Below are 13,285 nucleotides of genomic sequence, written 5' to 3' on the forward strand. Positions count from 1 at the left end.
CTAGGCATTCGGGAGGCAGAGGCAGGAAAATCATGATTTTAAAGCCAACTTGTGCTACATATAAGAGACCCTGTCTCAAAACCAAAAAGAGCCATTAACATTGGAATAACAACTCTTCCTTCAGTGTCTTGCAGTGAAGGCCAGAGATTGGTCTCTATCCTGCCTCCATCAGAAACTTTTTATGTGAGGCTGGGGAAATGCTCAGCGCCCAGCGGTGGCTCTCAGACATCTGAGCTACAGGTCCAGGCAGTCCAGTGTCCTTTTATCCTCTGTGGGCAATAGGCATGCCGCTGGTGTGCACACATACATGCAGACAAAACACATCAACAGAAAGTTAAAGTAAAACATGTTTTTATAACAAAGCAAGGTGAGGATTAGTCAGTGGTGTTTGAGCACAGGCCTTTAGGACAGTGATCACTCTTAGAATTTCCACAACTTGTGTAGAGCCTGATCCCAAACCCTGCCGTACCCACCCCGGTAGTGGCCAGTCATCTTGTGCTGACATTAGCATTCACCCCATTGGATAGGTTAGCTTCCTGTGACATCTCCTTCCACTATTCCCCACCTCTGCCCCTCCTGCTGCTCTCTGTCCTTAGTTGTGAGCTTCTCCATGCTGTGCCAATGGCTAGCCTTTTCTTCACCCTCTTTTGAGTGTAGTTTGATATTTTGTAATCGAAAGCTCATTTCACAAGCAGAAAAAGGCAACAAACTAATTAAAGCAAGGAAAAGTGTCACTGAAACATAAAAAAAAAAAAAATTCCACAACTTAAAAGTACCAGGTGACACCTCCCTGCAGCTTTCCCTGAGAAAAGAGTTAGACGCTGTCTCTGCTGTGACCTGACAGCTCTTCATGATATCTGACTCTTCAGTGCTCTTCATCATATATGCTTTGTTGAACTACATCATGTGCTGTTAAACTTCCCATAACTCCCTCAAGACCTACTAAAAGGTGAGATATAGCCTTTGTCCTGGAGATGTCTGAGAGACTCCTCATGCAGGTTCTCTGTATGACTGTGCTCCTGAGGCAGACCTTTTCTCTGTCATTCCCTCTTAAGGAAGTGCCTCCTCAGATTTTAAAGGGAGTCTCTGCCCTTCTAGAGAACCTGGGTTTGATTCACAGTACCCAGATGGCAGCCACAACCATCTACATTCCAGACCCAGAGGATCTGGCCTCCTATGGCACCTTTGTGCCATCCATCCATCTATCCATCCATCCATCACACCCATACCATTAGAAAAAAAAAACAAACCTCAAAACTTAAGTAGTTGAGTAGTTATTTCATAAGAATACCTAGTTCTTGGCTGGCAGTGGCGGTCTACACCTTTAATCCCAGCACTTGGGAGGCAGAGGTTGGTGGATCTCTTGAGTTTGAGGCCAGCGTGGTCTATAGAATTGATTCCAGGATAGCCAAAGCTACATAGAGAAACTGTCTTGAAAAACATAAGTAATAATAATCTTCATCATCCTCATTCTTAGATACCCATCAAAAGGAGCGTCTGTTGGCCACCCTATCTGCTCAGTTGTCTTACTCAGTGGGCCTCCTTTGTATAACTGTCTTCTATGCCAAATACTTCTTTTATTTTTTTTCTATCCTTATTTAAAGAAATACACCTTTTTAGGTTCTGCCTCACTAAGGGAGTGCTCTTTGCGAGTAAAGAGACTAAATAACTTACCAAATAAGTAATTGTGGCTAGACATGATAGTGTACTCCTTTAATCCCAGCACTTGGGAGATAAGAGGCTACCAGGAGTCTACATAACAAGCCCCCTTTTTAAAAAACGTAACTGGTTATGGTGTTGATCGGATACTAATGTCTTAGAAATTTGACCTTTCCAAGTGATATGTTTATAATTTAATGTGACCTGCCTCAGAGTAGTATGCTTGGCCCAGAGAGTGGCACGATTAGGAGGTAGAGCCTTGTTGTGTCAGCATGAGTGTGAGTCTCCTGGAAATCAGTCTTCTCCCAGCTGCCTTCAGAACAAGAGGTGAAACTTTCAGCTCCTTCAGGCCCATATCTGCCTGGATGCTGCCATGTTCCTGCCTTGATGATAATAGACTGAACCTCTGAACCTATAGTAAGCCAGGCCAATTAAATGTTGTCTTTTCGAGACAGGGTTTCTCTGTGTAGCCCTGGCTGTCCTGGAACTCACTCTGTAGACCAGGCTGGCCTCGAACTCAGAAATCCACCTGCCTCTGCCTCCCAAGTGCTGGGATTAAAGGCGTGCACCACCACCGCCCGGCTAAATGTCGTCCTTATGAGAGTTGCCTTGGTCATGGTTTCTGTTCACAGCAGTAAAACCCAAACTAAGACCAGTAAAAAACCCAGTATTCCTTATTCTAATGTAGAGGTGTCTTATTCTTTTCCCATTGCATATGACTTAGTCATCTGTAAGTGTGTTGGGCCTCCTTCATAGCTGTCTTTGGCTCCAGGTTGTATTGTAAGGCTCCAGGTTGGACTGACATGAAGGAATGGTTCTCTCATGCTGAAAACTAGGTATGATAAGGAGCTGGCATTAGACTGTGTAGGCCCTTGTTATAAACCGGCCTTTCTGTGCCTTTAAAAAGTTAAACCGTGACACTGGAGCGATGGCTCTGCAATTAGGAGCACTGGCTGGTCTTGTACAAGTCCTAGGTTCAGTTCCCTGAAGCACCTACGTAAGGTGGCTCACAACTATCTGTAAGCTAACTCCAGCTCTGAGGGATCCAGTGCCCCTTTCTGGCCTCTGTGGGTAATAGTCACACAGTTGTATGCCTACATAAAACTAGGCACATATACACATAAAATATATTTTTAAAAGAATGAAAAACAAAACTACTTAACTGTTAGCTTGCTTATAAACTGAAACTAGTGTATACTTGTTGTGTAGAGATTATTGTGTGCTTCTTCTGTTGGGACTTTTTATTTCTCTTACAATATAATCAGGTTAGCCTCAGGCTTCTGATACTTCTGCCTGTACCTTATGAGTTGTAAGATTGAAGGGAAGTTTTAATCTGCAGAGAAGATAATGTGTTATGTCTTGCTTCCACTCTGCAGAATGACTGATGGATACTCTGGAAGTGATCTGACAGCTTTGGCGAAGGATGCAGCACTGGGTCCTATCCGAGGTGAGTGGGAAGGAATTTGAAGTCTTATGTTTAGTGTCTTGAGAGATACATAGTTTTACATCTTATTTATTTTATGTTTTTATTTATTTTGCATATATATAGCACCATATACATGCAGTGCTCACAGAGATCAAAAGAAGGAATCAGATACCCTAGAACTGAGTTTCAGTTAGTTACTGAGTTTCAGTTAGAACTGAGTTACAGCAAATTGTAAGCTGTCCTGTAGGTGCTAGGAATTGAACTCCCTTGACCACTAAGTCATCAGTATAAAAGAAGTACAGTTGGAGCTAGAGAGGTGGCTCAGCAGTTGGGAGCACTGAGTGCTCTTCTAGAGGATCTGGGTTCACATGGCAGCTCACAACTGTGTAACACCAATTCCAGAGGATCTGACATAGACATATATGCAGGCCAAACACCAATGTACACACGTGAAATATTTTTTTTTTTTAAAGATTTATTTTATGTATATGAGTACACTGTCACCCTCTTCAGACACACCACAAGAGGGCATCAGATCCCATTACAGATGGTTGTAAGCCACCATGTGGGTGCTGGGAATTGAACTCAGGACCTCTGGAAGAACAGTCAGTGCTCTTAACCACTGAGCCATCTCTCCAGCCCACGTGAAATATTTTTAAAAAGTTAAGTTGTATCACTGAAAAGCTTGATACAAAACAATGTCTAGACCAAAGGTCAGAAGACATTTTTTGTGAAAGATATCAAAGTAAATAGTTAAGGTTTTCTGGAAAACATATGTTCTCTGTTGCGTGTTTTTCGTCTTTTCTTTATGAACAATCTTTAAAAACATAAAACAAGGTTGGCTAGGTGACTCAGCTGTTAAGAGAACCTGAGTTCAGTTCTCAGCCCCAGTGTCAGGCAACTCAGAACTACCTGTAACTCCAGCTCCTGGGGGTACAATGTCTCTACCCTCTGGAACATCTACACTTGACTTGTACAACACCCTCCATCTGACACTGCAGTTTTAGGGATCCAACATGCTCTGCTAGCCTGTGCAGGCACCAAGCACTTATCTGGTAAGCAGACACACATGTAGACAAAACACCCATACATAAAATAGAAGTAAAATAAAAGACTTTAAAACAGATACTTAAAGCTTTTTAGACTCAGTATTCTGAAGTTCTAAAAACCTACTAATAGGAAGGCACACTGGCACAGGCTTGTAATCCCAACTATTTAGGAAGCTGACCTAGGGTAACAAGTGCAAGGCCAACAGGGACTACTGTGTGAGATGAAGGCTTGCTGCAGTGTAAAAGAGAGAGCATCAGGGTACAGCACAGTGACTGGGCAGTGCCTGTCATGTCCAGGGCCCTGGTTCAGTCCCTGGTACTACAAACAATCAACAGCAACACCAGAAGAAGCCTAAGGGCTAGGAGATGACTCAGGTTAGAACCTTGCTATGGAAAAATAAAATCCTCCTGCATTTGAATCTCCAACATGCACATATAAAAATAGACATGACTCCACAGGACTGGGGAACATTTTCCAGAGGTTAGCTAGCCAGCTAGCTTAGCCAATAGTGAGTTCAGTGAGGTAGCTTGTTTTGTGCTGCTGCTGTTGTTCTAGATTTGTGTATTTACGAGAGAGAGAGAGAGAGAGTGTGTGTGTGTGTTTGTGTATGTATACATGCTTTTGTATAAGCAAGGAGGCCAGAAGAGGTAGTGAGGCACCCTGGTCTATCATTCCCTGGCTATTAATTTGAGGTAGCATGACTCCCTGAACTAGGTTTTCGTAACAAGGCTAGAAATCTGCAAACCCTAGCAATTGTCTTAGTGCCCAGCTTCCTTAGAGCAGATTACATGCACAGGGTGCTGAGATCTGAACTCCAGGCTTCATGGTTGTGTAGCAAGTGCTGTTACTTCTCCAGCCCCCAAGGCCCTGTCTTCAAGGAATAAGGCAAAGAGCGATAAAGGATGACACCAGACATCCTGTGCAGAAGACCTGAGTGCACAGTTGGTACCCACATATGTGTATGATGGCTCACATGTACATACCAAAAATAACATGTTAAGAATAAATGGAAAAACCAGAAACACTGAAGCAGGCTGTTTGGAATCCAAGGGAGGAACGGAAGTTCTTAAGCATAAGAACCCTGAGGTTAAGACTGTATATATAGATCTCTAGGTGGTGGTGGTGCACACCTTCAGTACCAGCACTCAGGATGCAGAAGCAGGTGGATTTCCAAGTATGAAGCCAGCCTAGTCTACGGATGAATTCCAGGTCAGCCGGGGATACACAGAAACTCTGTCTCAAAAAAACTACAAAACCCCAAAAACATAGTATATGTAGACAAATGTGATACCACAGCTATGTTACCAAGCCCAAGTCTTGGTCCTACATTGATTCCCAGTTCCTGTCAGGAACCCCACATTTGTGTAAGAGATACCTCTCAACCTCCCAAAGACAAGCCCCTATGGAGTGGAGGGTCCTCAAAGACAGAAATACCTTAATCTCTTCAAATTCCTCAAAGTGAGAACCGCCCACCCCCCAAAAAAACCAAATGGACTGGTGTTGCCTCAGCACATTCTTTCAGTCTCTCAGGAATAAGACCCTGAAGGCTGGAAACCTTCATGATGGAGATACCTCCACCTCCTAGAAGCAGTCATCCAAAGGGCCAGGCCCAGTTGGCTTCTCAACAAGTGTTGCATGGTGTACATACAATGGATGCCAGAAAAACAGTCAGCCCCCTGGTGTTCCTTCTTTACTTACAAGCAGTGATGCTCCAGGGAGATGGTAACTGATCGGATTTGGGTTGCTGAATTTGTTATTTGTTTCAGCCTCCATGCTGCTTTCTAAGCACCAACTGAGCAGTGGATGAAACTTGTTTTTAGTCAAAAATAGAACTGGGGAGTAGAGGCTAGAGGGATGGCTCAGTAGTTAGGAGCACTTTAGTGCTTTTCAATAGGACCCAGGTTCAATTTCCAACACCCATACGGTGGCTCTCAAACATGTGTAACTCCAGGTGCATAGGATCTGACTCCTTCTGGCCTCTGCATGCACCAGGCATGCCCATTGTGCACAGACATACATGCATGCAAACACCCACAATACATCATAATAATAACAACGATAGGATGATGATGATGATGATGGTGATGATGATGATGATGATGACGACGATGGGAATGAGGGGCTGGAGAGAGACGGTCACGGGCACTTGCTACTCTACAGAGGACTCAAATTGGGTTCTCATCTCCTACATTGGGTAGCCTGCAACAACCTGTAACTCCTTTTACACATGTGCCATATACACATAGACACACACATATATGTATACGTGTGTGCATATGTAAATTTTTTTAAGAGAAGAGAAATTTGTAAATTATCTTCTAGAGTATCCTTTGTTTGTTTGTTTGTTTGTTTGTTTGAAACAAGGTTTCTCTGTGTAGTTCTGGCTGTCTGGAACTCACTCTGTAAACCAAGCTGTCCTCAAACCACAAAGATCTCCATGCCTCTGCCTCCTGAGTGCTGGGATTAAAGACATGCACCACCAGCAAAGTGTCAATTCCTGATAGTGACACTATCACTAGAGGAGCAGGAAACTCAGGAAAAGTGGGTGTTTGCTGGTCTGTTTCTTGTGGTAGTGCTAGGGATTGAGGGCTTCACGCATGCTGGGATAATCTGCTGCTGAGCTACAGCCTCAGCCCTCTTTGTATATTATAGAAATTAGAAAGTTTTAGTTATGAAGAAAACAAAATTTCTGATTTTTAAAAAAAAAATCTAGCATCTGGAGAGGTGACTCATAGTTAAGAAAACTGGCTGTTTCTTTTTTTTTTTTTTTTTTTTTTTTTTGGTTTTCGAGACAGGGTTTCTCTGTGTAGCCCTGGCTGTCCTGGAGCTCACTTTGTAGACCAGGACTCTGTAGACTCTGTGGCCTCGAACTCAGAAATCCACCTGTCTCTGCCTCCCAAGTGCTGGGATTAAAGGCATGCGCCACCACCGCCCGGCGAGACTGGCTGTTCTTATAGAGGACCCAGGTTTGATTCCCAGCACCCACATGACAACTCAAAGCCAACTCTAACTGACCCCCACATATTCCAGGTATGCACATGGTGCAAGGACATACATGCAGACAGAACACTAGTATGCACAAATTAATTAAAATAATCTTTTATCACCAAAAAGTTGCATTCCTTTTAGTTGTATTTCAAGTTTGTAAACTGTTGTTTGGGGCATATGCAAGAAATTAAATGCCTACATCTATTCCTAAGACAAAGTAGTAGTCTTCTGTTTTTATTTTTATTGGTTTTTTTGAGGCAAGATTTCTCTGTGTAGCCCTGGTTGTCCAGAAACTTACTCTGTAGATCAGGCTGTCTTGAACTCAGAATTCAAGAGATCTGCCTGTCTCTGTTTCCAAAGTGTGGGATAAAAGGTTTGTGCTACCACTGCCTAGCCAGAGTAGTATTCTTTTGAAAGCATTTGTAAGTTTTGCGTGTTCTCTATGTGACTATCTTTTGACTTTAAGGATTTGTATTACATAGGTACCATTAGATCAGTGTACTTAACATTTGCCAATAAGAAACTTGAACTTCAAAATGGTTTTTTAAGTATCTGACTTATGTTTTACAGAACTGAAACCAGAGCAGGTGAAGAATATGTCTGCCAGTGAGGTATATGCTATTTTATTATTACTTTGTTTTCATTTGGATCCCCTAAAACTCATCATTTTTTTTCTAGTCTGTTAATTAGAAACAAGAGAATTTTTAACTTGTTTCATTTCAAAATACAAGGCCTATAAAATCAGTTATGATGATTTTATGGTAATAGTTTAAAAATACACAATCATTTTCTCTCATCAAGTTATTTAAGTACTGAGTAAGAAGTTACAAGAAACTTGATTTAATTTATTAGGAGAATACTTGAATGTTGCTGGAGATGTACCTCAGTGATAAATGCTTGCCTTGCATTTAAAAAGGTGTTGTGTTTGGCCCTCAGCAGTGTAAGTAGTAGGAAGTTATTTGTACAGGCAAGCATCTCACATGCTGTTTAAAAGGCATTTCCTTTAAAGTCTCATGTTTATTGTTACCAACCGCTTTTCCTTCGTGACAAACCTGGCACAGAGTTAGCAAATATGATTATTGTAAATAAAAGGTGACCAGTATGCAGTCTTAGAAAACTATGGAGAGAATAAGTAGAAGTAAAGTAAGTTTTGGTTGTTGTCTTATTTACCTTTTTGTTGTAAAGAAACCACTATGACCAGAGTAGCTTAGAAAATTTGCAGCTGTGACCAGCATGGGAACAGGCAGGTAGGCATGATACTGAAGCAGTAGCTGAGAGCTCACCCCTCCGGCAAGGCCACGCTGCCTAACCCTTCTCAACTTCACCAACTTCAGATCAAGCATTCGACTCTATGAGCCTACAGAGGCCATTCTTATTCAGATCACTATAGTTACACTTCTTAGTGGGAAAATTAAGTCATTTTTCCATTTGTATTTTGTCAGATTTTTCTCTAATTTTTTTTAGTGAGAAAAAATATGCTTTGAATTGTTGATATCTATGAATCTAAATACAAGTAATAAGAATACAGTGGTGTACATTTTTATAAGATATCTTGTATAGCAAACTTGCTTAATATGTAATATAAAAAATACATTTCAATGATTAGTAGGATTTTCAAAGAATAAGTCTGTATCTGTTATAAAATTAACAAGCTTTTAACCATTGTCCACTGTATATGTGTTCATCATTTGTGTCAATTTTTTTTTAATCTAGATGAGAAATATTCGATTATCTGACTTCACAGAATCCTTAAAAAAGATAAAACGCAGTGTGAGTCCTCAGACCTTAGAGGCATACATACGCTGGAACAAGGACTTTGGAGACACCACTGTTTAAGGAATGAATGCCTTCGTAAGCCCACAGAACACTGTACTTAAGAAGAAACAAGAGCTTCAGCTGCAGGAACCCAGAGTTCGTTTACAGGACCTTTTAGAGTTTTCATTTTTGTGCACCAAACTTGAAGAGGAACAAGAAGACGGACCTAAATAAAATATGCAATATGAATGGAGTTTTTGTTTAAGGCCTTTTTGCGTGATGGTGATGGTTTTCTCAGTAGGCACTGTTAGAGCACAGCAAAAACAGATTCTGGTTCATTACTGATAATAATCATTTATGTAAATAATAATTTATATATTGCATTCAGATGAAAGTATTGCAGAGACAGTGGATGGTAGAAGACACAAGAGCCCTCTGTTGTCTTGACTGCTAGTGTTTTCCTTGCAGCAGTCTTATCTTCTGCTTTCCTTTCCTACTGTCCCCTTAGCACCCTAAGATTGGAATTCCAAGCGCTTGGAGTTCTTTCCTGCTTTCTTACCAACTCGTGTGCCAAATGGAAGTCTTCCCATCTGTAGTAAGAGCTATACTGAGGCTTTTTTCCACCTAGATAGACAAACATTAAACACTTAATGTGTTCTTTTCACATTTTGTTTTTCTGTTTTATTGCCTTGCTGCCAGACAGTTTAGAAAGCAATTTAATAGCAACAGAGAAAATGTGGCACAGCCGAGGTTTGAAAGTTTGAGTCACTCTGTCTGTGTAACATGTGTGTCAGTCCTCGTGGGCCCTGCAGTATTTTTCTCTAATATGCCAGAAATCCACTATAGACTCAACTTAATCCATCTCGAATTCATTGTTTGTTGAAGTTGTTCTAATATTTTAGAGAGCCAGTTTTAACTTATAAATTGAGGCACCGGTGTGAGAGAAGGGACATATTAGGAGGTAAGGCATTTCTAATGTATTGATTATCACTTTCTTACTGTTTACAGGTAACAGATAGATGCCAGTGGCACTACCACCTTTTACTAATTCCTATCCCTTCCATGAAACTTAAAATACCGAATTTTTCTACACGACATATATTTTATAGGTTTCTCGTGTTTACTTTGTAACTAAAAAGCGTGAGTCTGTTGATCTACCTTTTGTTTCCATAAAATGTACAGTAATTCTGTGGTGTTTGTATAAATACATCTGGACTTTTATTATAAAATGCATAATAGGAAGTAGAGGCTCATGTGAGGCCTTTTAAGAAATGTATAAAGGCAAATAGATATTTGCCATTAGTTTACTGGTTAAAAGTTTGTTTACAGAATTTTTCTTTGGTGCTTAAACGATGCTATGTAAAATTTCATAAGTAGAAAGAATAATTTTGTGGTAGTAACACCAACTTTTCATGTAAGAAACATGTTTGAGAAAACATACTAAAACACTTGCCCTTTCCTTCCAGATAAAAATTTTATGATAAAGACATACATCCTCAATTTTACCCTTTCTGTTGTTAAAGATTTATTACTTAAACATAGAAGATGGATTATTTCTTAGAATCATATGCTGTTTTTAGCTGTAATTTAAATCACGTCTCTTAATCATGATTTTAGACATCACTGTATCATAAAAATGAAGTTTCGATCAATAGGAAAACAAATTTAAACCAAAGCTGTGCATAATTTTTGTTCTAGGCAGTGTCTTTTTAAAGTCTCAGATGTTAACGCGTCAGTTATAAAATACTGATGCCACCCCATGATGATAGTGAGGGGAACTGCAACGGTCTTAACCCAAACATCTCCGATAGCTCTAAAACTGTACTGTTTTCATTGAGGAGGGGCAATAACATTCTCACTGTTTATGTATTAAGGTGGGCTTCAGCTCAGCGTTTAAACAGAAGAGCCTTAGAATCATGGTTCATGATTCTTTCAGGACAGGTTTGAGGTGGTTACAAAACTTTTAAATGTCTAAAAAATACAACATGAAGTTAATCTAAAATCCCGAGTCAAAGATAGTACTATGTGACTGTCTATCACTGTAGAGAAGCACCTTTGTTCATCAGGTTGGCAGGTCAGCTACTGTTAGAGAATGTTTTCTGTGATGCTGTGTGTATATTGTACATTTTGTTATTGACTTTTAAGATAGGGTTTCATGGAGCCTAAGCTGGCCTAGAACTCAATGAGGAGCCTCTAAACACCTTAAACACCAGGAGCTATGCGCCTCACACCAGGAGCTGTGCTCTTTTTCAGATAGAAGTTCCTGGGGTTTTTCAAATTAACAGTAGATTTTAATTAATCTTAATTTTAGATTTTATGTTGCTCTCTGTTTACTGTTGAAGATAATGTTTAAATAATAAGGACTGATAGTTCTTCATGTTAACATGACAGAGTCCCTGTAAGCTCGCTGAACTTACTGATCACCCAACTGAGCCAAAGGAAAGACTCAATACAATCTTTCCAGATCTGCTAGGGCTACAAAGCTTTTCTGAGACTAGATGCTCATTAAATTTATTTTTGTTTCTTTGTGTTTAACAGGACAAACAGAATTTTAAGTTAAATATATGTGGCATTATTTGTTTATACTGTAAAATTGTTTATATATCATACAAAAGCTGATTCTTTGATAGAATGAACTAAACAGTTTGCTTTTCATTTTCTTAAGTCAGATTTTCCTTTAAATGTCTGTCTCAGTTTTAATCTTTTACTTTTGCAAAACAAATGACTTAAAGGGTGCGTACAGCTACATAAAGTGGGGTTTTATTGTAAATAAATGACAGACTTTGTTTGCCTTAATTTTTATAGTTTGAATCTTTGATATTTCAGGGTTAGTAATTTCATAGAGTATTTTATAACTCTTGTGCCAGTAAACTCTGAGCAGACTATACAAAGCAGTGGATAGAAGGTTCTGGCCAGCAACCCAGACCAGTTGTAAAGGACACCACTCCTGTTTGTAGAGCTCTCGTATATTCAGTTTCCAGCTTGTGCAGTTCATTTGAAAATGAAATTCAAGCAGAACACAGCCGACAAGTTCAGATGAAGAGGTATATCAGGCTTCTGAAGCCAATGGAAATGAGAAGGGAAATCTTGGAAAGGTACTGAATAAGTTGGTCTCTGTCACTTGCAGATTCCTTCCAAATCCTACTTTCCAAAATTTTCTATCTAGCAGGATATTCAAAGGAGCCCAGCAGATAGCCAAGTCTAAAGGGCTGACCAAAGGGAGCACTCCTGTACTCCAGCCCTTGTGTGGCTGAACGAGGACTCCGAATTCAAGGCCAACTATGCTACATATACTCCATTCCAGCCTGAGCTACCTAGACCCTGTCTCACAAAACAGACAAGCCTGTGGTGATAGCGAATGTCTTTAATTCCTGCACCCTGGAGGCAAAGTGGGCAGGCAAAGTAGGTGACTTCTGAAGCCAGCATGTTCTACACAGAACAGTGGTTCACACCCTTCCTGATGCTATCACCTTTTAATGCAGTTCCTCAGGCTGTGGTGACCCCCAACCATAAAACTATTTTCATAGCTACTTCATACCTATAATTTTGCTACTGTGATGAATCATAATATAAACACCTGCATTTTATGATGGTTTTGGGTCACCCAAGAGGACTGACAGTTCCAGGCTAGCCAGGGAGGGCTACACAGTAGACCTGTTTCAGAAACCAAATCAAAGAAAAAACTGAAAGAGCAAAGAATTCACAAAAAAAAAAAAAATGCTGTTTCAGGGTAGAATTTTAAAATTGCAAATGAAAACTCTAAGGCCAAATGAACAGAAACTCTGACAACTTAAATAATTTCAGTGACAAGGTTATCTTTTTAATAGATAAAGCACTCTTTAGAAGAAAACGGGATGGAGAGTTTTCACAATAGTGCCCAAATACAGTAATATCTGAGTTTCTAAAGGGAAGTTATATAATCTACAGTCAAAATACATGGAAAGACATGCACACATCGCCCCCTTTTAGAGAACAGTAGATGCCTTGGAGATACTGATTAATTTATAGAAAAAGGGACAGTAGATCCTAATTTTCAGCAGAGAGAGAAATTACAAACTCAAAAACTAACAAAAAGTAACTGACTCAAGCATTTTACCAAATGTTCTTAATGCTAAACCAGTCATCAGAAGGACTGAACGGGAACATAGGAAAGGTTTTTGACAGTAGGACATCGTACCTGTGATTTGAGGTACAGAAGAGACAGTAATACAAGGGAGAAACAGGTAACTGTGATGCTTGAGTTCTCCCCACCTCACCCCCAGTCAAAAGATAACTCTGAGCCACAGGATATGTAAAATGCACATTTTAAGACTCCTCACCTGTATCTAATTCCTCCAGCAATAATGAACCATTTGTTAGGAAACAGTGGTGAACTTACTTCAAATCTACATCTGCAGATGCCAACCA

General features: G+C 40.1%; 1 protein-coding gene across 2 annotated transcripts in view; it reads left to right on the forward strand.

The window, feature by feature from the left end:
• Spast (spastin) overlaps window positions 1–11,674 on the forward strand; it is a 47,750-nt gene extending 36,076 nt beyond the window's left edge. For both annotated transcript variants that reach the window (XM_028778980.1, XM_028778981.1), the window contains exons 15-17: window positions 3,036–3,106; window positions 7,694–7,734; window positions 8,837–11,674. In XM_028778980.1, the coding sequence (XP_028634813.1) occupies window positions 3,036–3,106; window positions 7,694–7,734; window positions 8,837–8,959 (235 nt within the window). In that variant the 3' untranslated portion in view covers window positions 8,960–11,674. The remainder of the gene's footprint in view (window positions 1–3,035; window positions 3,107–7,693; window positions 7,735–8,836) is intronic.
• The last annotated feature ends 1,611 nt before the right edge of the window (window positions 11,675–13,285 follow it).

Source organism: Grammomys surdaster, unplaced genomic scaffold (assembly GCF_004785775.1).
Source record: "Grammomys surdaster isolate TR1022 unplaced genomic scaffold, NIH_TR_1.0 343, whole genome shotgun sequence".
Taxonomy (NCBI): Eukaryota; Metazoa; Chordata; class Mammalia; order Rodentia; family Muridae; genus Grammomys; species Grammomys surdaster.